Genomic DNA, 27511 nt, shown 5'->3' on the forward strand with positions numbered 1-27511 from the left:
TTTCACAGTTGTTTCATCCTCCCTTTCTCCTTCCCCATCCCCTGCCTGCACAAAATTCGCACAGCACTTCACTGTGCTCAGAACAAATAGCAGTGGTTAAAAGTCAATCTTGGGCCCATTGGGCTGGTCTTGTCTTCTTTGCTTTTTCCTCCTCTCTCTACTTCCTTCCCCTCCCCCCTCTGGACACATACATTGCAAACTGCATTACTAAGACTATCAGATCTCTCAAAACTATTTCGGCCCACCATGCAAAGTTCTTTAAACAAGTGGAACCCATTCACACACAGAGAGTCATTTAAAATAAAATAAGCACATCAGGAGTGGCCTAAAGGCAAACCCCTTAAATCAACTAAGACAGATAATCACAAATCAGTACAGGCGACTTAACACATTCAGCTTTTGATCATTCAGTCTATGCTGTGGTTTTCAAAATTCAAAAGCATGTTAGAATGCTTCACATTCCCATCTGCAATAAACAGGTATCAATATTAATGTAATGGACATGAGAAAGATACCACTTAATTGAGATTTCACATTCAAACCTAGATTTGGGACAGGAGGCCCCTTCCAAAGGAACAGCTCCTCTACCAAAAACTCCCAATGGAGCGTGAAATGTGAAGATGGCAGCGATGCTGAAAATACTTATAAAAACACAAATCTGCTGCTTCGGTCAGGACTTATTTCCCAGTGTTCCTGTCCCATTCAAAATGTTATTGGATACAAGGCACCAAATCTAAGGAATCATACAAAATTAGCTCACTAAATTGTATTGGAAGGTAAAACTAATCTCTGCCTATTGTCTCCTCCGTAAGTATTTCTCACTGTGCAGTACTGTTATTTCCACTGCAGCTTATCCTGGGGGATCTGGCAGTAGCCAAAGTTTTGTGAGGGTGCATTTAAGCACAGTCAGGCCTGGGGATGTTAGAATCAATGTGAGCGTGTCTAAATTACCACCAAGACATATTTCAGTATCTGAAGGGGCTGTAAGAAGGAAGGGGACAGACTCCTTAACAGGGGCTGTGACAGGACAAGGGGAAATGGTCTCAAACTAAGAGAGAAGAGGTTTAGGTTGGATATAAGGAAGATGTCTTTTGCCTTTTAGAAGCAAAAATAACTTCTGATAGTGAGTCCATAGGATGCACTCTGTGCTTTTACTGTTTCCAATTACATTCCTGCACTGAAAAAGAATGGCTGGAATCCCCTAAGGAAATGGGGGTGACACTGCCACCCAGAAAAGTTTGACGTCAAACACTTAATGCACATTATTCTGTTTGCTGCTTCATATCGACAACTTCAAAGCCAGACCAGAGAATTGTTCTGGTTAGAAATAGCAGGGAAGAAAAGTTGTTTTGTTTTGTTTTTTCCCCTATTGCTTTGCAGAGAAGCTGTTTTTGCTGTATGCATAGTTTAACTTGGACATGCAGGCAGTAAAGGGGTAACAAAGGCAAATTTATGCAACTAGCTTGGTAGAGGCATAAAGTATTTCCCAATAACTACAGCCAATGTTGTACCCTACCTGGCCATGAATACATTAAAATTCTTCATTCTTAAAAGCGCAAAATTAACACCAGTTTACATACAAGTTGAAGAGAATAAGGTTATGCTGGGAACAGTTCTGTGCAAAGGGCTGCGTACTCACAAGCCTGACAGCCTGCAAGTGCCCTGTGGTTTACTTTGCCTTCAAACAGCAACCTGCACAGTGCCAGGAGCCTCACACTTGCTCTAAGCATCTCTCAAGGCAGCTGGCTTCTTGTTCAGTGACTGAAAGCTCAGTACAGGTGTGCCTGCATGTACAGAAACAAATTCCACTCCCAGTTCAACCAAAACAAAGGTTCTAATCCTGCAGACACTGAGCCTGGGACTCCAAAGCACGACCTCCACACCTGAGTTAAATTGTATCAGTTGCTTAGGTGCTCATAAGGGTAAAGCCTACATTTGGAATTATTCTAAATACACACCTGGATTGGAGCAGGATTTCAAGCCACACCATTAAAGGAGGGACAGAGCTTGCATTGCAGGCTGCCCTTGGGCAGGCATTCACTTCAGTGGGCTTCACAGTAATTGGAAGTTGGATGTTGTCTTATTAATGTAAAGAGGTAATTTCCAATTCTAATTTCTGGCAAACAAGACACTATAGAACAGTGTCCACCATGGCAGGGACATTGAGCTATGCTTATATAAAGATGCCTACAGCAGACAAATATAAACCAAACAGCATAAAAAAATGCTATACGCTATCGCTTCCAAATAAAAGCTAAATATCACAGAAACCTCACAGTGCTGGAAAAAGCAAGTTTACTTTGAAGTATAATTCGTTCCTTCCCTATCAGGGCAATATTTATCTTACTGCAGTATCTCCACATCTCAGTGCAACGAGGCTAATGTCACATGGAGAAGTCACTAATGTCAAAAGATGTCAACAGCAAACACTACACAGTCTGGGTAACCAGCTGTACCCATGGCTAACGGTGCTGCTCCCACTCCCCTCCGTAATCTGGTCAATTCACATGACAACCATATTTCTACCTGAATACAAATATTAATGCAAAACACTCAGTCAAAAGATGAGCATTCACAGCAAAGAGTCTCGACTCACTACAGTAACAACAATCAATCTTCATACAAACAGGAACAGCACAGTAAGGGCTGCAGAATGCGATCACAGTATTTGGCAGTCACAGCAAACCATGACTGCTCTATTTTCCCTCACACCTCTGAGATGAAGAAGGCAACACTGAATGTTTTTTTTCCTTTCATTTTCCTTCTGAGACACGTAGTCTTCACAAAGCACGTACTCTGCTCTAACCAAGATTGCAGCACAGATCTGAACACCACAAGCATTTCATTTTCATTCTTTAATGAATGTCAACTTCTGCCTGTGCTGAAGCCAGACCAGCTTCCCCTGCATTAAGCCGGGTCACATTTCTGTTGCATCTCAGTCTGGCCTATAGCATTATAATCTATTTTATTTACTAGTAGCATAAAAAAAGGCTACCTAGTAAATACATATGCAAGTATTCACAGGAAATCTTTCCAGACCATGCAACATTCACAGAAACAGAATTAAAACCTTTTAATTTGTTCCTTTAGGACTGTCTAAACAAGTCTAAAAACAAACAAACAAAAAACCCACAAAACAAAGCAAGTATATAAACTCAAACTACCTTCATCGCTAAAAAATCAGTTTGCGTAGGCTCAAAAAGTGGCATGTTGCTCAGACATAGAGGAAATGGGTTCTTTATGGACAGAGGAGACATAGAGCGGCGCTGTGCTCTAACAAAAGAGGAGTTTCTTGTTTGCACTGCTCATCTCTGCATGACTAAAGTGATTAACAGCAGCTGAAGTGCCCATAGAACAGGAAATCAAAAGTTGAAGTAGCAGCAGTGAAAAAAGAGGAATTGTGTTTAGGGGATTTTCCTCTTTGCCCTCTCCAACAATAATGCACAGCTGTCAGTTTGTGTCTGATGGGCCAGTGCCAGCCAGGATAAAAGTAGGAAGGGGAAGAAAAACATGGTCCCAGCTCCCCTACCTGAACATGGGATCAAGTGTTTGAAGAACCGCATACTTCAACTCATAGCTGCTTCAGGAAAGAGGAAAAAAAGAACCAACAAGACTGAAATACAACACGTATGTTTGCAGTCACATATTCAGATTTGATGACAATAAGAAACATGAGCAGCCAAACCCCAAATTATAAAAATTCCTGAGGTCCAACTGAAGGCTGAGAACTGACCAGAAATAGTCAATTAGAGCCCTATATTCTGTAATTAAGATACTCACAGACAGACGCATTCCTGTAGTTTTTCAAACTCACTGAGGAATACGACAGTTAACTTAATTCCTTCCCTTTATGACCCAGCAGGAATAACAGCTTCACAGGTTAAACTCTACCCATTGCATCTGCACAGCCTCACTGCCTTCAGCCATTCTGGGCCTCCTGTGACAACCAGAGTTTGTCAGCATTGCCACTATAGGAGCAGTTAACAGCACTTAGCTCTGACTCTGACTGCTGTGATGTTACCTCCACACTATTCCCTTGGAAAACAAAACAAAGTGCTCATTTGCCAGTGTAAGTTGCCTCCCAGTGGCTGCTTCTGCTGTCACAGCTGTGCAGGTCAGGGTTTTCACTTCTTTCTAACCCCGATCAGCAGAGTTATGCCAGCAGAAACACGCAGTGTAGGCTTCATTTCTGCTGCCAGTGCAAACAGATATGACTCTGATCACACAGGTACGTTCCTGCTCTATTACAGGTGTTTGGTTTTTTTAATTTGTTTTAAAAAATAAAACAAAAAACATTCTCCAGAGCAGAACTGTTTCCAGAATTACATTCCTAGTGAATTTAGCTGCCAGTTCAGTTCAGCCTAGAGAACAGACTATCAAGTGTGCATCCAGTCCCAGTAACACTGAGAAAAAGAGCTGTTGACAGAAATTGCCAGCCATTTGTTTGCCCTTATCTGAGGGCAAAGGAATCGGTACCACAGAGATAGCTGAGGGCTGGGGAACATTTCTTCCTGTTGTTGAATGTCAAACACTTATTCAGCAAGACGGGCTTTTAGGGCAGCCAGCTCCAACTACTCAACAACCATAAAAGAAATACCTGGGTAGAAATCCTAAAGGGAAGGTACTATACCTGATCCTTCCAGAGGTTTATCAGGTACTGCAGATTTCTGGATGCCAGCTGAATGCTTCTATTTCTTGGTTGTGCTCCTTTCTTAAACACTGAACTCAATTATGAGACCAACGATACAAAGCATCAAATTCTTCCAGTAGTTTAACAATGTTGTTTTAGAAACAAGTTTCTGACTACAATGTTACGCATCAGAATTGCACAGCTTGATACACTTCTCCATTCCTGGGCAACAAACACCATCTGATCCCCTTCCTGCAGCCAGCCCTTTTCCCTACAATAGGAAAGATGTGAACACCAATGGTTTAAAAAGCAAAAACAAACAAACAAGAGACTGTTGATTGAGTTATAGAGCTTCCCATCAAGAGAACGTCAGTCTTCTGTCTTTATCAGTATTTTTGGACAGCACCTGAGCTTGGAGTTGTTTTTCTGAGATTCTTGCTTTGTCCTGCACGGTTCTTTGAGTGTAAAATAGAATGTAGGCCTGGGTTTTGCACACCTCCTCCACGCTACATACATTCAGTTTGGAGTCATTGCAGTGGACCCAAAAGCCTAGGAATCAAAGTGAGAAAGAAGACATTAGGACTCTAGGTACGATCCCCTAACCAGTTCCATTAAATTGTCCATGCATCAAATCCATATCTTTCCAATCTGGAGAGAAGGATGTTGCAGAGGACGATGTCAAAGGCCTTACTGAAGTCCAGATAGAGGATGTCAGCGGCACTTCCCTCTGCCTTTTCCCATAGGGAAACCTTCAAAAGGAGTTTCTAATACGAAAAACATTTTACCATTTCTGTACTGCTAACATGGTTGACAAATACCAAATGATGATTTAACCAATTGCATACAATGGACCCAAAACTCAATTAGGAAAATAAGAATTCCCTGGAGAAAGCCAATTTGTACCTCTTTCTCCATCAGTTAAAAGGCAGAATCAATGCTGATTCAGTTGAAGAAAGAGACTGCTGGAAATTCACATAAACCCTGAGGATGTTATTCATGAATAGTTCCTGTCCAGTTTCAAAACACTTTCTGTTTATCTCACCATCCCAAGGATGCTGAGAAAAGACCCAGCTGGATTAGCTTCAGACTTACATCCCGTGAGAAAATGAAGCATTCATGCTGTTAACAGTGAGCAATAAAAGGCATCCCAAAGCGCCACAAAGCAAAAAGCAGCAATCTGAGGTCTTTATACACACACCATAAAATAAAGGAGAAAGAAAACGTGCTCCTAGTAACACACTCTGGGAAACAAACTACTGAATGTCAGGAAATTTGTTTCTGAACAACCTTGATCACGAAGCTTTACAATACACTACATCTATGGAATAAAACACAGATTTCTTGTATTTGTTTCCCTGTAATAAGGCACACGCACCTCCCTCTGTGTTGTAGCAATATGCTGTGTAGTGTCCTGAGCCAAACCCTTTACCATGATGCATCACCACAGCGGAGAGGTCATAGACAAAGGTCTCTTTGTCAAGAGAGGAGAGAGAGTCCCTGCAGCAGTAAGGTTCCATGTTTAGTACCTGGTCAAAGAGGACATGGACCCCAATCTTCTCACGGTGATTGCGTTCAGACCACCTGCAAAAATAAGAGCATCATCAAAGGCTCTGAATCTTTCTGGGCAGTGGCAGAGGGCTGCAGGAATGGAATATGGACTCAGGAGCACTGCAGCACAGTTTGAGGAGTTTTCCTTCAACAACATTTATAGGCACACATTGCTCACAGTGTGAGTGAAGCTGAGGGGCCAGCTCACCACTTCTCCCCCAGAGGACAGAATCTGTCTGCCTGGCACCTCACCGTGCTGCCCCACTCACCTGAATCGTTTAAGGTGCAGTCGGAGGACCTGAGGTAGCCTGTAGATCATTAACTGCTTTTTAGCTTCGCTCAGAACAAGAGGTTTGGGAGAGGACTTTCGGCGTTTGCCTATGGGGGGGAAAAAAAAAAAAGCAGAAACTGAAGAAAAGAGAAGGAGGTTTCTCTTCCCAGTGATCACTCTTTCCAGGACACCAAACATATGACTACACCATGAGGAAGACAGGTGGCTGTCAGAGCTTCCAATAGGCAATGTACCTGCTAATTAGATTTCTGCATCTCACCGCACCAGGTTGGAGCAGATGGGTTGCTCCTCCTCTATCACGTCTGACAAGCAGTGCCCCCAATAGTTTTTGGCACTTAGATGCAGGCTGTTTGCCTTTGCCTTTGTTTTGTTTTCAGCTGGTTAATGTTTCTGTAGCCATTTAACTCTGATGTTCACAAGGAACTACAGAAAACTGAGTTAAGGTGAAAGCCATACTTGCCTGTACTGACACTCTGCAAACATTATTTGAGAATCAGAACTGTACTTGCCTTTGTTTTAAGAACATCTAAGAGAATGATTATTCCCTAACATTTTGGGAAACAGCATCAACAGCAATATATGTATTGGTTCTCAAGACAAAACATATAGCAGTAACCCCTCATGTGGAAAACAAGGTGATTCTAACTGGCAAAGCCAGTAGCAGCTCTGGACTTACTGTTGCATTGGTCGCACGCATATATCCTCCCTTCCAGAGCTTCAGTTTCTGTGAACTTGGCCAACATTTCCGTCAGCATGCACTCTGTCTGGGTAACAGGGATGATCCCTTTCTCAATACAGTGATAGCGCTCAGGAAACTCCAGGGAAAGATCCCAGAAGGGCTCAACTGTGTTGGATTTGTAGTTGCATGTTATACAGGTGACCTGGGAATCAAACGTTCATACACAGATGAAGTTATGCACATGGACAGTCGCAGAAAGGTATTTACATTCACCACTACAGGTGTAACACAGGCACGACATGACTTCACAGCTGGGCAACAAACAGTTTGGAACCACAACCAGTAAACGTTTGCATTTATCGTGCCACTTTCTTCCACTGTTTCTCTATTTTCCTTGCATGTTTTACCTGCTAACCATGCAAAATTTATTCATGACTGGAGTACAAAAGGACACAGTGCAAAAGCACTTGTTTTCTCAAGTCATCCTGGAGAACTCTTAGTGTGAACAGCAGAAACATTCTCAACTAAACTCAGAGGCAACAAGTGAGAAGATGAAGAGGCAACAAAACCAGAAAGCAGACTCAGACTTTGCATTCTTAGGAAAGCAATCCACCAGAAAGTCAGCTCCCAGCTTGGCACTGGCTTTCCAGCCAACTCCATCCACTGAAAGCATCAGTGACTTCAATGTGGTGTCAGAGTAGATAAGGAAGTCTTAGAGGGGTTAAAATTAAACACAGTGTCTGTATCCAAGTTACGTAAGTTAAATAAATAGCTTATCCAGTTATTTATAGCGTATAGTAATAACAGATAAATTACACTGATCTGTGAACATCTTCACACCGTTAACAGAGTCCACCTAGAAACACTGACCTTGGATACAACACAACTCCAGAGCCAAGAGACAGAGCTGAACAAAGAATGTTTGGTTAAGAACCACACAAGAATTTCATGCAAAGCAAAGATGATTCAGATGAAGCACGACTTCAAGCATCTTCCCTAAAAAAACAAAAGCTTTAACTTGAAAAATACACCTTTCAATATTTAATGTGCACGGAAGTTCTTATGAGTGGTAAGCTTAGGAAGACTGGCACTAGAAAAGACTGCATAAATACTAATGAGATCGCACCTACATAATGCGCCTCGCGGTCTGACCTTGCAAGCCCTGAAGCATCAAGTTTTGCACACATTCATTTCTCCTGAAAAGCAAAAGTGGTTGAGAACTTTCAGACACACTGTGCTTGCAGGGTCAGCTTTGTGAGCACAATGTGTCCCAGACAAGGCAATGGCACAGGAATATGAGACCAAGCAGTGTGACAATGTGGGTGCTTTTAGCTGCTGCAGAAACATATGTTAAGCATTGAAAACCCTGAGAACCTACACAGCAATTAAGCAGTTTTCATTCTCAGAAGGCACTCCCCATCAATTCCTCTCAGTATCTGGTGGTTTTTGAAGGAACAAAACCTTTGCTTCTCGGTGCTAACAGCTCCAATTGATTTCTGTGCAAAACCAGGTGCGTACCTGACTAAGCAACTGCCCGTGAAAAATGGTGTTTACCACCTTCAGGACCTGCTTGGTGAGTTTCCTCTGCGAGAAAGGGATGAGGATCCTACGCTTTGTTCCTTCTGATTCCAGCTCCTGCTGCACTTTATCCAACAGCTCACATAGGAATTCCTGAGCGTCCTGCTGATCATAACCTCGGAACGCTGGGATCAGACTCCACACAGAGTGCAGCATGGCAAACGGGGACACAAGCGCCCACTTGCCAGACCACATCACTCTGAAGAGGGTGTGCAATTCGTGACAGAGGGAGATGTGCTTTGAACGCGGTTCCTTGGGTTGGATAAGTTCTAAACTCCTGCTTATTGAGGAGCTGCCATTTAAGCCAGCTGGCAAGCTCTGCGTGCCGTACGATCCCACTTTGTCAGTCCTCCCTGACTCATTAGCAGCAGATCCATTTGCCAACCTGCCAGGCAACCTAGACTTCCCGTTCACAGTTTTGGCCAAGAGTTCTTCTGTTTCACAGAGATCAAGAGTCAAAAAACATTCTCTAAATTTCTGGAGGTGACTCAGCACTTGCAGAATAGAGTTCATGTAACATGTGTTTCCCAGGTTCCTTAGACCCGTCACCCCGGGAGTCATCAGAGGCTTACGTCGGATTGAATAAAACTGATTGAATCTGCTGCTCTGCATCTGCCTTGAGGTAGGGGAAGCGGTCGCCACCTCCCTGAATTTCCTTGGAATCAAGTTCTCTCTGTGCACGTGTGACAGCAGCCTCGCACTCTTCCTCGGAGGAGTGTTTGCCAGCTCCTCCAGAAGCTGCCTCTTCATCTCCTGCCGTCGCTGCCGAGCTGCCTCCTTCTTCTTCTCCAATTCCTCCATCTGTTTCTTTTGTTTTAACTTCAGCTGCCCTCTGGAGCTCTTACCAAACCAGGTCCGCAATGCTTTGGCAAGCAAAGACTGGCGCCTGTGCCAGAGAGCTGTAAGCATTTGAGATTGTCCCTGAGGGGTCCTCTGATGGCCGCACACATCCTCTCCCAAACTCATGGATCGCAATGTCCTCCCACTTCTTGTTGACGGATCATGTTTTTTACTTCTAATTGCTGACAGAGAACTTCTCAGCAATTTCAAGTCACCCTCCGGGTTATCGTTCAAGACATAATCTTCACAAAGGTAACAAAATACATACAGATCATTAACTTCCATTGCCAGTGGATGTCTGGTTTCTTCAAAGTGTTTAAGTGCATGCTCCTCCATGTACCTCCCACAGGCTACATGGGAGCACTTCAGACAAGCCCAGATTGATTCAGTCGTCTGGCAGTCCATGCAGTGCCACTTCTGCGGGTTCAGGATAGAATGGTCCTGGGCGAGTCGTAACCGCCCAACATGTTTGCATCTATCCATCTCTTACAGAAGTCTTCGCTGCTTTGACCTTGTAAGGCAAAAAGAAAGAAATAAATCTCAGAGCCACAACACATCTCAAACGATCTCTTTTGTACCAGATGTAAAGACCTACAAATATACAGATGTTGCATCATTCCACTCAGCTTTCCTTCAACCAACTACATCATTTTCATGCACAACTTCTTTAAATGAAGTTTTCATTACCAGCAAAAAAATATCGGACTGACCAGCTGTACAGAACCGAACTGTCTGTGTGCTAAGGATGGCCCAGACAGCTGCCAGGACGCCCTACTCAAACTGCGTGCCTTCCTTCCAGAGAGAAAAAGATTAATTCAGTCCACACACACTCGTTTGATCTTCAGCTGCCCTCTGGAAATTGATACATATGAAATGAATTTGGAATTCCAATGCATGTCATCAGAAACCGAACTAAGGTTACAGCTTTCCATGGAAGCCATGAAAATATCAGACACTCGTCATATCCAGAACCAGTCTATATGCAACCCACAGCTCCGCAGGCTCTACATTCTGCCTCCAAGTTCTCTGACTTCCCCTCACTTTCCAAAATATTTTAATGCTTAAAACTAATAAGCACAGGCAAAAGATGGAATATGTAACAACTTGTTACAGTAACGGATTACCTAACAGAATGGCTGCACAAGTAAATTTGTGCACAAACACACAAACAGAAAAAGCTGATTTACTAAATTAATATATTGTATCAGAAGAGAATTCAAAACTGGGTATCACAACCATAGCTGTACTGTGAAAAAGCTTTCACTCCATGTCCTCTGTGTTTTATAAGAGAGATTCAGTCTTACGAGGAGCACAGGCAAAGCAGCAAAGCAGAGCTCCCAGCACGGCGATGGTGCTTTGTGCAGTCTGACGTCCCATCACAACTGAAAGTGACCGGAGCACCAAAGCAGCACCCAGCCCCACTCACTCGCACACAGTACTCACTGAGTCACGTTGAAACATTCCTTCCTCCCCAACGCAATGCTCAGAGCCTGGAACATCCCCATTTCATTCAAAGGAGTCCTGGCGGTTCTTCGAGAATTTAATTACTACTTAAGTCTTCATTCTAAGGAAGCGCAGCTTCAAAGCCCTGGAGAGAGAGAATATTCTCATGATGCACATAAACTATGAAAGCCAGCAAGGCTGCTTTGAACAGAATTAATCCCCTCAGCATAAGAGCTACTGCAGAGAACACGTTTATCCCAGAGAACAGAGTTATCTGGAAGTCCGAGCACGAATGCACTTAGGAACCCAAGCATGCAGATGTTAAGAAATTTCACATGGAAGAGGCCCTCAGGAATTTTGTTTTTCTGTTTTCATTTCTGATCATCTATAAATCTGCTGATCACATGTAGCCTCTTCGTCGTCAGCCTTTTGTAGTGGGTGACCCAACATATGGCAGAGGAAAAATCTGAGCAAAAACATGGAACAAAAACGTGCACCTCCTGTGATGGCTTCAATTTTGGCTGCTTTGGTGACTTTGTGAAAGTAGGAGGAGGGAGAGCAGTGGGGGGGATGGAATCTTTCCTGAGTTAAATTTCATCTCTGGATGATTTGTCAAACAAAACCAGAAATGAAGTAATGAATGGTTTTCAAGAGTGAACTGCAACAAAACAAGAACTACATGGGAAAGACAGATTGGAAAAACCTGCAGTTTGCCAAAGGCAAAAAAGATTGGGGAAAAAAAAGTATCTGTTGTAATAATCCAAGAGAGACTAAATTAGCTTGTTTATGCCTCTGTGGCTACAGAACTGCAATATGCACAGTACTGAGAGGAGGGACAGCAATAACAAACACAAGGTGGTTACAGATGTCACAGATGGTGTCAGATCTGGCGGAGAGAATGCTTAGTTTTAAAAAAATAAAAAATCACTTTCTGAGGGACAGGGTTTAATATAACAAAGGAAACAGCACTTTCTGAAAGCCATGGAATAAATAACAATCGCCTGTGAGTGGTACATAGAAAACCTGCCCGACCAGGCTAAGATGACTTATTTTTAGGGGACCTAAAATGATGCACATTTACCTCAATTGCAGTCTTTTTCCAGTGATGCTGCTGCTAAAGACAAAATCTGCTAAAGAAAAAGACAAATGAAGCTATGTACCACAAAGGCCTTTTATTCTTTAACTCTCCTCTACTTCAGATTAAAGCACAAGCGGCCACTTCAGAATTAATTCCAATGCAGCAACTCTGCGGTGCCTGAACCACTTCAGCTGTCCCTCCAAAGCAGCTCACAGATTCGTTCTCTCACAAATTCCAGGACCTGAAAAGACACTTTTGGAAATCCTACAGTAAACAAAAGGGCAGCTTTGGGCTCCTCCTTCCAAACAGAGACGTTCCTTCTCACCTTCCTCTCCCCTTCTTCCCTCCTTTCCCTTTTCTTTATTTTTCCACTCAATTCCTGATAGAAAATTGTGGAATAATCCTGTCTAGTCTTGGAGAGACCAAGTGGCATCGCGTAGATTCCAGCTTGAAAGAGTATAGACACTATGGTAACATTGACAGCCTTCATTTACATAAAAGAATACTAATTATGTTGTATCATCAACATCTGTGATTCTGTTCACTGCCATATGCGACAGTGTTGGGAATTTAACCCTTGAGTCTCACCAGCACATCCAGTTTTTGTACCAGGAAAGAAAAGATGGGCTTTCTGAATGATGTTTTTTAGAGACAGATGAAGCAGCTGCCAAACACAGACACTCACCAGCGCTGCGAGGTCTCAGGACTCAATATTTTCAAAGAGCACTGCACTCATTCTCAATTTCCAAGGGGCGGCAAAAAAAATCACCAAAAAAACAGATATGTTGCTAGTTTCAGCTGGGTAACAGGCTACAAGGAAACCAACCACACCACCAACCAACTGAGTAAAGTCAGGGAAAGGCACACGCAGATAATTAAGGGCAAATTAACGACTAAATTTGTTCCTCTGCTTCACGTAGGTAAACAAACTACCAGAGAGAATAAAGACAACAAACTGGCAGGGGAAATTAAAAAGCAATGATAAGAGGAAAACAGGAAGATGAGTTAGAACCTGTGTGCTGTTGCACAAGATGGGGGGGGGTGAAGCCTGAGAATATTGGAGGCATTGCATACAATCAAGCAGCCCTTAACGGCCTACCAGGAATGTTCTAGAGACAGCCTGAAAGGTTTTTACTTTGCAAATTAGTTCCAGTCTTTAAGCACAAAGTCAGACTCTGCTTTCTTTACCTGTGTGGCTCAATCCTGGGAAAACTTAAGGCAAGATCCTATAAGAATCTCAATAATCAAATGCAGCAAAGCCAATTTTAACACTGAAGGAGTGTTAAGATAAAACACAGGACTTTATTATTTTCCTTTGTACCGTTGTTACACATTTGGAAACTGATTGAAGACATCTGTACAGATCTGTTGACGTTCACTACTTTCTTTTTCTATACAAACGCTCATAGAACAGAAAAGGTTTTGGGTCACGAATGGTGTGGAAATCAGACACACCATCCATTTGTCCAATGGATCCAGGATAAATAAAAGCCTGGAACACCAACACCAAATCCTTCACTGCAGTCTGGAAGTCATCCTTCAAAGACAGGTGAGAAGCTCAGGCTCAATGATCCTTAAATTCATTCATTCTTTCCTCTCCTGGGAATGTTCATCACAGAAATAGTTAAAGCCGTATTCCATTCAGCACTCAAAGCTTTCCCAGGAAAGGAGCAACAATGAGAAAACATTCCTAATAAAGACTCCCTTCAACCAAATACAGTTTAGCATTCACTAGGAACATAACCGGCAATTTATGGTTTGAAAATTATCACAAGAAGGCAAAGAGAAGATTAATTCCTTCAGTTCCCAAAGCATTTCAGAGTCCTCTTCAGGAACCAGACAATTTGCGCTGCTGTTTAAACTCCTCAGCCAGACAAATTGTAATGAAAGAGCTTTCAAAATGTGAAATATTTTAAAGATGAATATTTAAGAGAAAATATTAGAAGATGAAATGAATGTTCTTATTAAGCCAAATACACACTGCTTCCTGTCCAAGTGCCAGAGATGAACAAAACTAAGTGACTGTGATCTCAGGGAATGCCCCCAGCACCCCTGCTATTTTTCATAGTAGGATCACATCTCAAACTCGGGTTCAAGATAGATGTTTATTCTTTACAGTCACCTTAAATCAAACAGGAAGAAAAAATACAAGGTGGGAAACACAAGACAGATATACTGTATAAAAGAGGCGCTCTGCTTTAAAACCACCCACAATATTTCCTCTACTCTTAGTGAAACAGTCAACAAGGCCAAGAGGCAGCGCCTCAATTCCACTGGGTGTTACATCTGTGTGAGCCCAAAGCAATTGCAGCAAAGACACACAGGCTGAATTATCAGAATAAAACATGAAAAATGTTTTGCATTAGGAGACTCTGGCCGTAGATGCCAGCTGCCCAGTATCAAATAATAATTTCACTTTATGAGCCAGGCAACCAGCTTCATAGACCCCATGAATTTACAGTTAATTCCATTTCCTTAATTGCTGACAGCATCAGAGTGGCACAGCAGAGCAGTTTGAATTTGGTACATATTTGTCCCTGAACATCACTCCTGTAAAAAACACTAAAAATTGTGGGGGAAAAAAAAGGCAAAATAGAGTTATAATTGATGTAAAATGAGCAGTGCTCCTGCTGCCTTGACTTACCATTGACCAGCTCAGCAAGGACGGACGTTCAGTGATGCTGCTCAGACGGACAAAGCATGTGCTTACGAATCCACAGGGCAGGACCTGCACACAAACAAACAAGGAACGTTATGACTGAATAACTAACCAAGTTAAAGAAGCAAAACGAGCACTGTTAACTTGTAACGTGGCCTAACAAGGCAGGAAACAGGAGACAGACAAACAGCCATTCTCCCGTGTGCCCTCTTTCCCCACCTTAGCACTCCTTTTCATCACGGCCTGCAACAGCACAGTCAAAAAAGCTGCCCTGTTTGTTTTGTTTGCTTCCAGAAAGCAGAAGCCATTATTTCTCTTGACCATGAAGTTAATACACTGTGTATATCACATTGGTCCCGCTCTGATGTAAGCAATACATTCAGAGTCGAGGTTGATAGTCATTACAATAGTAGTAGTTCAGACATTATATTTTACAAATACTTCAGAACCGCATTAGAGCTTTTATAGGGAAAATTCTACCCAAATTCTGCCCACCTTCACAATAATATCAGCACAATCAATTTCCCACCGCAGGCAAAGAGCTTTATTAACAAGGTCAGAGCAGGCTGCATCCTGACCTGTGCACCTCGCTCCGTTCCCCCCATCTGTCACAAAACCTGACAGTTGTTGGTAGCAAAACACACCCAACGCCAACAAAGCAAAGCAGAGCCCAGCGCTGTCCTGCAGGTACACAGTGAAGTTTTACAGCCCCAGCACATCTGAGAATTCTCTTGGCACTGCTCACACATGAACCCCACGGCTGCAGCAGAGATCAATGGAGCAGCCCTCGCATTCAGACTAACAGTCCCTCCGAGAATCTCTTTGTGATAGACACAAAGACGGATAACAGCGGGCAGTGAATACTTGTAAGTTATGGGTAGTCCTCCGCTGCTCTTCCTCCCCCCGTTCCAATTCCTATTCATCTTGGCAAAATCTTAGACAGACTATTAACTAATCTAAAACAACATCGCAGCTGATACAACACAGAAAGCAATCAGTCAAATGAACATGTCAGTGCCATCTACTGAAGCAATAAAGAACAAGACAACCCCAGCAGGCTGTGGCTTATTATCTCCACGGCCGTAATGAATAGGCAAATAGCATTAAATAGAAGTACAGCATTCCACAGCCACATTTTGTGGGGCTCCACTTTGAGACATCCAAACAACGGAGGTTAAAACAAGACAGAAATAACGGAGGGTTTCAAGCTTTTTGTGCCCATTCCTAATGGGATTGTGCCTCGTGCGTGTGCTATGAGTCTTGAACTGGCTGAAGCCATTGGGCAGCAGGCAATGTCTGAGGAGCAGCGCCATTACTCTCCCATGGCAGAATAAGGGAACAAGAACCTGATTTGCAAACTATCAGACTGGTAATCTTCTCACAGAATTTAAGATCAGCCGAGGCCCAATTCGCCAGCATCTGTTATTTTAGTACATTATCTTACTCTGAGGTCAGAGACCATCATATCAATTTGTTATGAGGTGAAACAACAAAAGGACAAGAAGAAAAGGCAAGAGGGAGAGGTGGGTTTGGTTTGGACACTACCATCCCAAAAAGCCGTTCTTAGAACCTTCCAACCTCACAATAACCAGGAGACCATCCCTCACATTCAGGGACTCGCTCATTTCTGCGGCATCCGAAAGGAACCAGAAATGCTCAGACTCCACAGCACAAAATCCCAATGGAGTTTTTCCGTCTGCCTTTGACAAACAGCAGCTATCGTCATCCCCTGCCAGACAAAGTCACGGCTGGGAGAAGGGTCCTCATGGCGCACATTCAGGTGAATTAACTATTCTTAGTTAAATAGATTTGCTTCTAGCCTTAGTCTGATGACAGATTAACTCATGGCTGGTAGGATTATAGACTTACCTCTGGAACTAAATCACTTCTGAATCTGAGTTATAGCTATTAGTTCTCTAAAGCTCAGCTGAACAGCTTTTAGTACCTCCTTTGTATTTCTGAAAGAATGATTAAACATCATTAAATCCAGGCTGAGGGCTCTTTCCCCCAGCCCTGCACACAAACAGTTGGCTGCTTTCATTTCTTTGGGTGGTTTTTCTTTTTTAAAAGAGCAGCAGAGTTCTATGTGGATTTTCTTCCCCTGAAATAATTCATACTGCTTTAAGCCCAGAATAACCCCCCCATCCTCAATTAAAACACATTTTTTCCATGTTTGTGTGCAGGCGCATGAGTGAAAAAAACAAACAGACAAAAAAACCCCAAACTTTGTTCTCCTCGGGGAGAAGCAGCTTTCCAGAGCGAGCTGCTCTTTGTGCTCAGCACGGCGCTTTTGTTCCCAGCACATTGCTCAAGCTGCAGAAGATACGGCCGATGCTACAGAGCCTGGAAGCAAAGCGCTGGCACGCAGCAAGAAGCTGCAGCTCCTCTCTGCTGAACACATCAAGTGTGTATTTCAGCGGGGCTTATTTGTACACAAAACGTTGCACATGTAACACCTGAGAGCTCCAGCCAGCAGCTCCCCTGCACACCCAGCAGGGAGGGCAGCATGATGAGCAGCTGCTACCTGTGCAAGGTCACACCACCGGGCCTCCTCCTGCTCCCCTCACAGCAAGCAAGGCCAGCAGCAGCCTTCCCATGCACCTGGTCTGATATTTAGTGATGACTTCCATTTAATTGGCACAGCTGACAGCTCGGTGCATTGAGCTGCCTCACTGCAGTGCTTTTGTGCTCTGCATTTCCAAGACGGGAGCAGGGGAAGGGGCAGTGAGGAAGGAAAAAGTTGCCCTAAGAAACCAAAAGGTCCAGTAACCACTAATGAAGGTCACTGGGAGGAAAAGCTGACGGCATCGCTCCTGTGAGACTGTAATGCTGCACTTGGATGGTGCACTCACACACTGATGAGCTACAAACAGAGCACCCTGCATTCCCTCCCCAAAGCCAACTACCAATCCATCCCCATCGGCTGATGAGCTTTTCTTTTTCTTCCCAGACAATCCAAGCTCCAGGATTCACCATCAGGCCCTTCCAGCTCACCCCAATCCAGCCGCCATCCCAGCACCAGGAGCTGCAGCTTCACACCTGCACAGACACGCACCGACCCACGTGGGCTGCTCCAATCCACGCTTGGAACCCAGAAAATCCACCAGCTACTGCCAGCTCCAAAGCCAAGCAACAAAAACCACACAGCGAATAGAAAAGCAAACCCCTAATTAGCCAAAAAAGCCACGAGGTCCCCATGTGACAGAGCTATACAGACCTGCACACAGGGGAGGGGGGAAGCATCCACACCAAACCTGAAGTGCAATATATGAACAAATTACTTGTTCTGATCACCTGCACTTTGATGTTTACGCGGATAATGCTCGAGTTAAGGGTCAGCCACACATCTGTGTGATTCTCTCCACACGAGGCACCTGTTATTCGGCCGGAACACACTGAATGTGCAACACAAGGTGATGTTCCAAAGTGTGTTGGTGAAGTTGGCTTCAGCGTCAGCAGAGAGACAAGCCCGGCCCCACACTCTGCAGGAAGGAAAGGATTTAATCCAACATACAGTTCTGCTATTGGAATATAAGGAAAGCACGCGTATCATGAATCATCTGAATGGAGCCCAGCTCAGCCACTGCTCTCCTCCAGGAAACCAGGGATCAAAGCAGCAGCACAGAAACACAACCCAGCACTGAGTGCCCTTCTTAAGGCACCCTGTTAGTGCTTCTCCCCCTGCACACCCACCCAGACAGGCTGCAGATCCCTCTTCCTCACCACTTCCATTTAAAGTCCAAAACCTCAAATTGTCTTCATAGGCTTTTCACAGCACCAGAGAGAGGCAGAATGTAATTACAGGACAGTATTTCTTAACCAAATCCAAGCCGCCCACTGAAAGTGAATGGGAAAATATGGTTGCAATGCAATGCTTCTCAATCAAGGGGACGGATTTGCATTTCAGAGTGAATAAGGGCACACAGCTGTGGTCACCATTTCTTAATCAGCTCAGCTGATGTCCTATAGAAGGTCTCAATGGAGGAACGCAGCTGCGGCCCATAACTCTTGGCTTGATCTTCCATGGTTTGACTGAAAAGAACATCAATGCACTGAAGCTTTTCTCCATTAAACTGGTTCTTTCAGATCCAGCACTGGGTTCACACAGCAAGAAAAAAAAGAAAGTTTCTTTCCCAGTACACTTAGTTGGGGGTGTAAAAGGGTTTGTGATATATACTGCACACTGAGGTGTGCCAGAAGAAATAAATGGAGTGTGTTATTTAGCAGTTCCAATTTGCCTGCAGATGTGCTTTTTTTCCCTTAGTTAAGCAGCCTTTTGAAAACACATCTCTGTATTGTGACCACACATTTGTCACCACCACCGTGTTACACCAGATACATTTCAAATGTGCTCATAACAACTTCGAGCCCTCACATCCACGTATTCCAATGTTCTTCTTCACCTGAAAACGCAGCTGAACCACACAGCAAAGCAGTGGGACAAGGAAAGGGCCTCAGTAACAGCCCATGTTGTGCTGCTGCTTTCTCAGGGAGCTTCCAAAAAGGGCAGCATAGCAATGGAGCTGCCCGACTGCAGGAACTTGCCTTGTGAGCTTCCTTTTGAAGCATCCCTTCCACCCAAGTCTGCTGGCTTCAAACCCATCTTTGTCGTGCACTGGAGGTGTAACAGTTAACATCAGCTCATTACTGTCAGCTAATTAACAACACTTAGCACAAAGCAGCCAAGTTTTCTTTGTTTCTACCTATGGTACTAAATCACTTTGCAACAGCATGGGGGGGGGGGTAGAGGGAGATCCTTCAAAAGCAGCAGAAAACAGTGCAATAAAGAGCATTTAATTTGCATTGTGCTCAGTATGCTGCAATAGGAACCACTCGCTGCAGACATACCACAAACTTGCTTTAGACCACGGAGGAATCACTCCTTGATGACGCTCAGAACTCAGCCTGGGTTTCTGCCTCCTGTCCCTCAGTGCAGGGGCTGTTTGTGCTGTGGGGCCATAAATGCCAGTGGTGGCAAAGCTGTGCACGGCTCAGCAGCATCACCAGAGCCATCTTTGATCTCAGAAGTGGAGAGTGGCAGCGGTGCACACAAGCAGGAAGAAACAAGCAGCACATTCTGGTTTATGCGTTGGATGTTAGGAATATACCGATTTCCCACTTAAATATACATATGTATTGAAATTGCTTAGCGCAGCTCATGTGCTCCAGAGCAATTGTTCATTAAGGGCTTCGTGCTAACGAGGATGGTGTTCCACTGAAGGGAGCCGTGGGGGGTTCGTGCTGCCCAGCTCAGCTCTGCTGCTTGTGCTGAAGCGCTCAGGGAAGGTGCAGAGTTCACACACAGAGCAATTAACACAAGAGACCAGAGCGGCTCTGGAGGTTTCAATCCCCACAATAGGGAGGGGAAAAAAAACCCAACCACCCCCAGAGCCCCAACCCAAAGCACTGATGGAACATTCAGGGTGAAAACCACAGCGGCGCTGCACCAAAGTTCTCACAGAACTCTCAGCATTGAGCTCCCAGGCAGCAAGTCCTTCACAGCACAACAAGCTCAAAGCTGTTACTATGGGACTCACCTTTTTCTCCCATTTAATCTCAATGGCGTTACGGGTGAGATTTCTCAAACCACTGATCTCAGCATCTCTCTGTTCCTTTCTATCGAGCAGCTTGAAGACAGAAGCCCTGAGTTCTGCTCTGACTCAGGGCAGCTCCAGAAACCTTCACTACTTCCTCAAACCAAAAGTGCACGTGAAAGAATTTGTGTCTGCACATCTTGTGCGACAGAAGCCGAATCCTCAAGCAGTTCCATCTCCAGCTGATCTGAATGTGAAGCTCCTCTGATGGTGAGAACACAGCTACGCTAAACTTCGTGACTCCTAGCAGAGGTCCTAAGACATAAATTGATATCAAAGCAGAGGGGAGAGGAGGACAGAGGGGGAAGGACTCAGCACTACCGAAAGAAGCCCTGAAGCTGATTAAAATAAGACCTTACAAGATGGATTCTGTAACACGGCGCTTCTGCCACCACCGAAGTACTTGTAGCTCCTCTGTAAGTGCTGAGAACCAACCAACCATTTAAAGGAAGCAGCCAGCAACGAAGTGCATTTTAGCAAGGAAGGAAGCAAAGTCAGCGGCCAGACACGGCCAGGGAAGGACAACAAGCAAGTTATGGACCCCAAACGTGAGATGACGAGGAGCTGCAGCAGGAGCCGCTCCGAGCTGCCACCCCCGAGCGGCACCAACGGCCCCGGCTGAGCGGGACTTTGTTCTCCCGGGAGCTGCTGAGCACATCGCGGGGCTCAGCCCGGCGTGTCGGCAGCTCCGCAACCGCTGCAACGACCTTTAACTCTAAAGCAACGACGTGTGGATGCGCAACAGCTGAATAAAGCCCCGATTACAACGCGCTGCTGCTGGATAAAGAGCATCAACTGGGAACAAACACAACTTGTGCAACAGCAAAAGGCCCCGAACGCGGCGCTGTCAGAACCGCCCTCACACGAAGGGACACGCGGGGAAACGAGTGTCCGAGCGCTGCGGTACCGGCAACAGCGCAGCGAGCCCGGCCCAGGGCCCGGAACCGACCCGACCCGACGGGCAGCAGCTCCGAGGCGGGGAACGGAGCCTCAGCGGGACCGAACTGAGCCGGGATCTTGGCGGCCCCGACCCCGCGGGCCCAGCGAGACGGCCGGCAACACGAGGCAACGCCGCCCCCCTACACCCCATATCCCCCATATCTCCCATATCCCCACATCCCCCCATACACCCCTCACCCCCCCCACTCTCTCCCCGGGCCCCCACACACAAAGTTCTTCTGTTCCCGTTCCTGTCCGCTCTAGTTCCCCCCCTGTCACACCAAAAGGCCTCTCGCCCCCCGGCCGGTTCCTGCCCTCATTCCCGGTTCCCCACAGCAGGTAACCCCCCCCCGTTGCCCCCCCCGCCGTGTTCCGGCCCGTCCCGCAGTTCCCGCCCCCCGCAGCGCATCGGGCACCGTGTGTGGGTCGGACCCTCCCACAGCCCCGTGGTTCCCCCCCCCCCCCCCCCCTCCCTTTATTTACCGCCATCACCGACACGAGCTGTCACCGCCGGGAGACCCCGCCGCGCCGCGGGACACGCCCCCTCCCCGCCCATTGGCCGCCCGCCGCGCCCCGCCCCTCACCGCCATTGGTCGGAGGGCGCGCCACACAACGCGCTCGCCCCGCCCCCCTCCCCGTTCCCCATTCACTTCCACCGCCTACGCCAATTCCGTAACCGTCTCTGGAGCTAACGGCGCTAAAGGCGCTCGAGTGGACGCTGTTTGCGTAGCTAGCGCCGTAGTAATCGGAGGTCTGGCGGAGCTTACGAGCTTTGCGCAGCCGCTAGGGGGCGCTCCTGAACGGCTCACGGTTGCGTAGCGGGAGGCAGCGTTAAGGGGCGGGGAGCGGCTGGGCCCGGCCCCGGGCGGTGACGTAGCGGGCTTTGTGAATCCCGGCTGAAGTTGAGGGTCAATAGGGATGGAGCAGACAAAGGGATCTTAAAGGGGCAGCGCGGCGATAACGGGGCCATGGGGGGGGGGGGGGGGGGGGGGGGGGGCAGTGAGGTCTGCAGGGATCCCAGCATGTTTTACATCTTTAAGACCAACCTTAGGGAATGAGTAAAGCGTCACAATGTTCAGCGTCACTAAAATGGTCATTGAAAGGAAACTCTTTGTTTTTAACCTTATTAAAAAGTGAAACAACTGAAATCGCGACCCAACCAAATCCAGGGTTTGTTTTTACAGCCACAGCCCGAAACCAGCACCTGGAAACCAACAGGCACAGTGCAGTCAATGCACATGGACCCCACCGGGAGCTGCAGGAACTCGGCACACGATTCCTCGTGCAGTTCCCTCATGGTGATGCTGCCATTGATGACGGCTCAGCAACCGGCTCCTCCCAGAGCTGCTGACATCACAGTTATTCAGTGCCTTGTTCTGGCTGCAGAGCTGCTCTTTGGACGGACCCCGACCTGCAGCTGCTGCACATTGAGCTCCACGAGTCCCTTCACCTGATCCCTGCTACCGGCACCTGCTGCTGCTTGCGGATCTTGTTGAACAGCTCCATGTACTGAACCATCGTGTCCGCGGGGCTGTAGACGCTGTCGTGTTTGGTGCCAAACACAGTCGGGATGCCGGGAGTGTGGCTGCCCATGAAGCTCTGCATGAACTCCATCAGCAGGTTCCAGCAGTCGTTGGCGATCACACAGGGGCAATACTCCACCTGGCAACAAAAAACAGCCCTAAATGAGATATGCATCAAGAGTTTGAAGCCAGCAAACACCTCCTCTGTACTGCACTGCAGAGGGATAACAGTGCTTTTCAATTGAGAACATTGAGCACATAACAGCAGAAGGACAAACATGTGAACAGGACACACAGGGAATGTGCAAACCAGCTCCTCAAAAGAGAAGAACAAGAAAGGGAAATTTCCCCTTTAGGTTCATCCGTCATTTTAAACCCCCAGCAGTGGAAATCCAACGACAAACTTCTCTCCCAAGAGTCGCTGTTAACAGCCTGTGTGGCCACGACATCTCTCAGATGTGTGATGATAAAGCCTTGGGATTTAAGGACTTGCGGTTCCAGACCAGGGATTATGTACTAATGGACACCCAGAAAACAACCTACTAAACCAAAGCAGAAGCAGCCGGACTGCCAGGAAAATCTGGTCCTGGACTCAAGCTTAGGGTAAAACAAGCTTCTCTTTAACCCCAGCTCAGCAGCAGCTCGCACCACTACATCTGTGTTTATTCTTATGAAGCAAAACCAAGGCATTTCTCAATCCCATCCCTGTTAGCTCGGAACACCTGCCTGGGTAGATGCGCCATCATTATTAATTACAGACCAGTTAATAGGATTTGTGTGTTTAGGGAAACACATGCTCAGATTTTACAAGACCTTTCAGCACCTCATCTCAGATCTGGGGCAGCACTGACAGCACAGAGCTCTGTGACCAGGAGAAAGCAGCTTTAGAGCCAAAGCTGCAGCAGGAGGGCATTGAATGCATTAATACAACCTGCCAGCAACGAGTAACACAGATGATACATGGAAGGGATGGGGACTCAAGGTTTCTAGCCAAGCCTCCAACATGGGATTTCCCTGCCCTGGATTTCATACCCTTAAAGGTGATTCTCACCTCCACGGATATCCCGCGGGCGCTGGGGCCCATGGTGACGGTTCCCACCTTGACCAGGAAGTCGCAGTACTGGTACCGCGTGCCCCGGCTCTCGATCTTGTTTGCCTTGGCGTTCTGGAAGAATCCCTTCAGCTTCACCATCAACGTGTCGAAGTTGGCGTCCGCGATCAGGCAGGGCCCGTTTTCAAACAGAGCGAAGCAGCTGAGGGGATACTCGGAGTTGTGCATCACGTACATCAGTTTGCCCGTCTGCCCTGAAAGAAAAGCAGCGTTTGGCCCGTTCCTTTGACACCCACCCTTTAAACATTCGTATGGGTTGATAAGCGCCCCCAGCCCCTCTCAGCCTTCTCCTCTCCATGCTGACCAGCCCAGCAGATGCCCCATGTCCGCACTACACCCGCCCCCCCCGGGTTCCCACCTTGGCTGCTGATGGCGGCTGCCGTGTGATACGTCTCACAGTCCACCCCGAACGCTCCGTGTTTCTCGGCTCCCAGCAGCTCCAGCTTCTTGCTCAGCAGCTCCACGGTTTGCTGCACGCTCTTACCCTCCAACACGGGCACCTGCGTCACGCTGCGGGGCGACAAACAGCAAAAATGGCCGCGGGGCCTCCACAAAACCCAAACCCAAACCCAGCCCCAACCCCATCACCCCATCACCCCATCCATCACCCCATCCATCACCCCATCCATCACCCCATCCCCACCGGCCCCTCACCAGGTCACCCCCATGGCTCCGTCCCGGCAGTGGCGGTGCCGGTACCGGAAGGGGCGGGGCTGGCCGTGCTGGCGCCGGCGCGTCTGATCGCGTGTCGCTGTTGCGGCCATGCCGAAGGCGGCGCGTGTGGCGGAGCCGCTGCACGAGCAGATCCTGCGGGCTGCGGCCCCCACGGTGCGGAACCGGCGGGCGCGGGACGCGGGGCGCGATGCGGAGGAACGGGACGGCGGATACGTGGGGCCGCGGTTGTCCCGGCGCATCCTGCGGGAGGCCCGGAGGCAGCAGGAGGAGCTGGAGGCCGAGCACGGCCCCGGGGCGCCCGCACCGACAGCCCCGAGCGGGCGCGGGTCGGAGGAGGACGATGAGGACGAGGAGTGGCCGTCACTGCAGCGGGCGGCGGAGTGGGACGGGACGGGCGGCGGGGGGGACGTGCAGGTGGATCCCGAGGACGAGAAGGCCCTGGAGATGTTCATGAACCGCGCGGCGCCGCTCAGGTACCGGAGGAGGGGTGGGAATGGGCGGGGGGTGGACGGGGAGCTCCGGTTCCCCATCACCGACCCCTGCCGCCCCCCCAGGCGGACGCTGGCGGATGTGATCATGGAGAAGATCACGGAGAAGCAGACGGAGGTGCAGACGGCGCTGTCCGAGCTGTCGGGCCGCCCCATGCCCCAGCTCGACCCCCGCGTGATAGAGGTGTACAGAGGCGTCAGAGAGGTGAGGGCACTGCGGCCCCCCCGGCCCCACACACACCTTTGTGGGACCCCCCAGCTCCCGGCGGAGCAGTGCAGACAGCACTGCTGTGTCCCTCGGGTGTTGTGAGCACATACGTGCTGTGTGAGCACACGCAGTGGAGCTGCACAGGGAGCAGACAGGTTGCTTACAGCCTTGAGACAAACCCTTCCCCCTCTGCTTCCATTGAAGGTGCTGTCCAAATACAGGAGTGGGAAGCTCCCCAAGGCATTTAAAATCATTCCTGCCCTGTCCAACTGGGAGCAGATCCTCTACATCACGGAGCCCGAGACGTGGACGGCAGCAGCGATGTACCAGGCCACGAGGTGGGACCAGCTCAGTGTGCTCTGAGCTGTTGTTTTCTCCTTGTAATGGAACGAGATGGACAAAATACCATCGTGTGTCCTACAGCTGCTCCTCCTGCCCTGTGCCTGTGGAGCAGAGGGGATCCTGATGCTGGGGGTGGATGGCTCTGGAGTCACAGCTCACTCTTCATGCTTTGCATTTCACAGGATATTTTCATCCAACCTGAAGGAGAGGATGGCCCAGAGGTTCTACAACCTGGTGCTGCTGCCACGGGTCAGAGATGATATCGCTGAGTATAAGCGCCTCAACTTCCACCTCTACATGGCTTTGAAGAAGGCTCTGTTCAAGCCAGGAGCCTGGTTCAAAGGTAGGGGCTCCCTGCAGGGCTGCACTCCACCCCTGGGAACCTGCTGCAGGGCAGGGCAGGGGGAGGAAGGTGGAAAGGTGCCCATGATGCAGAGATGTTATTTCCTTGGGTTAAATGTGCCCTGAGAGAGCAGAGATTGAGCCTCACACCCCACAGCTCTGCCTGCTGCAATGACCAGTGGTGCCCAGCTCTTCTCTCCCCACAGGGATCCTCATCCCCCTGTGTGAATCGGGGACCTGCACACTGCGGGAGGCCATTATCATCGGCAGCATCCTCACCAAGTGCTCCATCCCTGTCCTGCACTCCAGGTAATGCACTGGGGCAGTCACTGCCCCTCAGCCCATCCAACAGCTCAGAGTGGGGGAGCTTTGCTCAGGGCTGATTCAAAGCCGTCCTTTTTGTGCCCTGCCCTCACCTGCTGCTCCCCTTGTCCCCACAGTGCAGCCATGCTGAAGATTGCTGAGATGCCATATAACGGTGCCAACAGTATCTTCCTGCGGCTGCTCATCGACAAGAAGTACGCGCTGCCGTTCCGTGTGGTGGATGCCCTGGTCTTCCATTTCTTGGCCTTCCGCACAGACCAGCGCACGCTGCCCGTGCTGTGGCACCAGAGCTTCCTGGCTCTTGCCCAGCGCTACAAGGAGGACCTGTCCTCGGAGCAGAAGGAAGCTCTGCTCGAGCTGCTCAAGTTCCACAGCCACCCACAGATCTCAGCCGAGATCCGCAGGGAGCTGGTGAACTCCAAGACACGGGACGTGGAGGGGCAGGAGCCGGCAGTGATGGAGTGAGGGGAGGAAGGAAGGAAGCACCACAGCCTGGCCTGGCTCCTGGGGGCTGCTGCACAGCTGGGAGCAGCACGTCCAGGGGTCTGGGAGCATCCAGCCCTGGGATCCCACTGCTCATGGTGCTGTAACCACGGGGCTGGGCTGGGCTCCCTGCGCTGCTTGTGTCAGGGCAGCCCTACAGCCCTGGCACCCAGGACAGCAGTAGGGCTTGTCCTGCTCCTGTTCTGGAAAATAAAGCCCGTGCTGGGTCCTTCCTGGAGCAGCTCTGACCTGCAGTTGCATCTTTGTGTGGCTGCATCCGTGCATCGTCCTGCCCTGTCCCCCTCCCCTCGTCCTGTCCCCAGCAGGGGGCAGAGCAAAGCCACCAACAGCGGCTCCTTGCAGCACTGCGCTGCAGCTGTCCCGGCTGCAAAAGGAGACCAGGGGCTGTGCAACTCCCTGCCCTCCTTGTGCTCTGGTCAGCAGCGAGCACGTTCCCAACTGTGCTGTGCATTAAGCAGCCTCTGTGATGTTGGGCAGAGGGGCTGGGGTTAAACATCTTCCTGTGAGAGGTGGGGGCAAGGGGCAAGGCCATAACCCACACGTGGCAGCTGCCTTGAAGTGCCACCTCTGCTGTAAAATCCAGCGGGGCATCGCACAAGGCTCCGCGCTTACCTGGGTGCTCACCTGGACACTACAGCTCCTGCAGATGTCCAGCTCCTGTCCTTGCTCCTGGAAGCATCACGGCCCATGGGGAGCAGTCCCTGAAGCTTCGTG

General features: G+C 48.1%; 3 protein-coding genes and 1 long non-coding RNA gene across 13 annotated transcripts; 2 read left to right on the plus strand and 2 right to left on the minus strand.

Moving 5' to 3' along the window:
* Positions 1-276: 276 nt before the first annotated feature.
* USP49 (ubiquitin specific peptidase 49) lies at positions 277-21852 on the minus strand. 10 transcript variants are annotated; one of them, XM_032449313.1, is made up of 10 exons: positions 18042-18154; positions 16617-16705; positions 14733-14816; positions 11011-11155; positions 8668-10078; positions 7147-7351; positions 6448-6556; positions 6006-6211; positions 5037-5179; positions 277-4901 (listed from the first exon to the last, which is right to left on the minus strand). In XM_032449313.1, exons 5-10 carry the CDS (start codon positions 10048-10050, stop codon positions 4812-4814), a joined length of 2136 nt encoding a protein of 711 aa, XP_032305204.1. In that variant the 5' UTR covers positions 10051-10078; positions 11011-11155; positions 14733-14816; positions 16617-16705; positions 18042-18154; the 3' UTR covers positions 277-4811. The 10 variants fall into 10 exon arrangements, with proteins under 10 accessions (XP_032305204.1, XP_032305203.1, XP_032305208.1 ...); XM_032449312.1 differs by lacking the exons at positions 16617-16705; positions 18042-18154 and adding an exon at positions 21764-21852; XM_032449317.1 differs by lacking the exons at positions 16617-16705; positions 18042-18154 and adding an exon at positions 20285-21423.
* LOC116654428 lies at positions 16326-18980 on the plus strand. The gene is made up of 2 exons (XR_004309672.1): positions 16326-16527; positions 17698-18980. It is a non-coding gene; the product is annotated as an uncharacterized LOC116654428 (long non-coding RNA).
* On the minus strand, positions 21769-24678 carry MED20 (mediator complex subunit 20). The gene is made up of 5 exons (XM_015885101.1): positions 24569-24678; positions 24273-24424; positions 23855-24108; positions 22745-22942; positions 21769-21939 (listed from the first exon to the last, which is right to left on the minus strand). The coding sequence occupies exons 1-5, from the start codon at positions 24676-24678 to the stop codon at positions 21769-21771; spliced, it is 885 nt and encodes a 294-aa protein (XP_015740587.1).
* Positions 24631-27024, plus strand: BYSL (bystin like). The gene is made up of 6 exons (XM_015885192.2): positions 24631-25062; positions 25144-25282; positions 25490-25623; positions 25810-25970; positions 26176-26278; positions 26410-27024. Exons 1-6 carry the CDS (start codon positions 24677-24679, stop codon positions 26756-26758), a joined length of 1272 nt encoding a protein of 423 aa, XP_015740678.1. The 5' UTR covers positions 24631-24676; the 3' UTR covers positions 26759-27024.
* The last annotated feature ends 487 nt before the right edge of the window (positions 27025-27511 follow it).

The sequence above is a fragment of the Coturnix japonica genome, chromosome 26 (genome assembly GCF_001577835.2).
Source record: "Coturnix japonica isolate 7356 chromosome 26, Coturnix japonica 2.1, whole genome shotgun sequence".
Classification (NCBI taxonomy): domain Eukaryota; kingdom Metazoa; phylum Chordata; class Aves; order Galliformes; family Phasianidae; genus Coturnix; species Coturnix japonica.

Coding starts and splice junctions, on each gene's coding strand:
- BYSL (XM_015885192.2), top strand. CDS start 24,677: ATGCCGAAGGCGGCGCGTGTGGCGGAGCCGCTGCACGAGCAGATCCTG. Junction 25,063..25,143: donor AACCGCGCGGCGCCGCTCAG/GTACCGGAGGAG, acceptor CCGCCCCCCCAG/GCGGACGCTGGCGGATGTGA. Junction 25,283..25,489: donor TGTACAGAGGCGTCAGAGAG/GTGAGGGCACTG, acceptor CTTCCATTGAAG/GTGCTGTCCAAATACAGGAG.
- MED20 (XM_015885101.1), bottom strand. CDS start 24,678: ATGGCCGCAACAGCGACACGCGATCAGACGCGCCGGCGCCAGCACGGC. Junction 24,425..24,568: donor GGAGCCATGGGGGTGACCTG/GTGAGGGGCCGG, acceptor GTCGCCCCGCAG/CGTGACGCAGGTGCCCGTGT. Junction 22,943..23,854: donor CCCGCGGGATATCCGTGGAG/GTGAGAATCACC, acceptor TTTTGTTGCCAG/GTGGAGTATTGCCCCTGTGT.
- USP49 (XM_032449312.1), bottom strand. CDS start 10,050: ATGGATAGATGCAAACATGTTGGGCGGTTACGACTCGCCCAGGACCAT. Junction 6,212..6,447: donor CTGCACCTTAAACGATTCAG/GTGAGTGGGGCA, acceptor TTATTTTTGCAG/GTGGTCTGAACGCAATCACC. Junction 5,180..6,005: donor TTGCTACAACACAGAGGGAG/GTGCGTGTGCCT, acceptor TTTGATTCCTAG/GCTTTTGGGTCCACTGCAAT.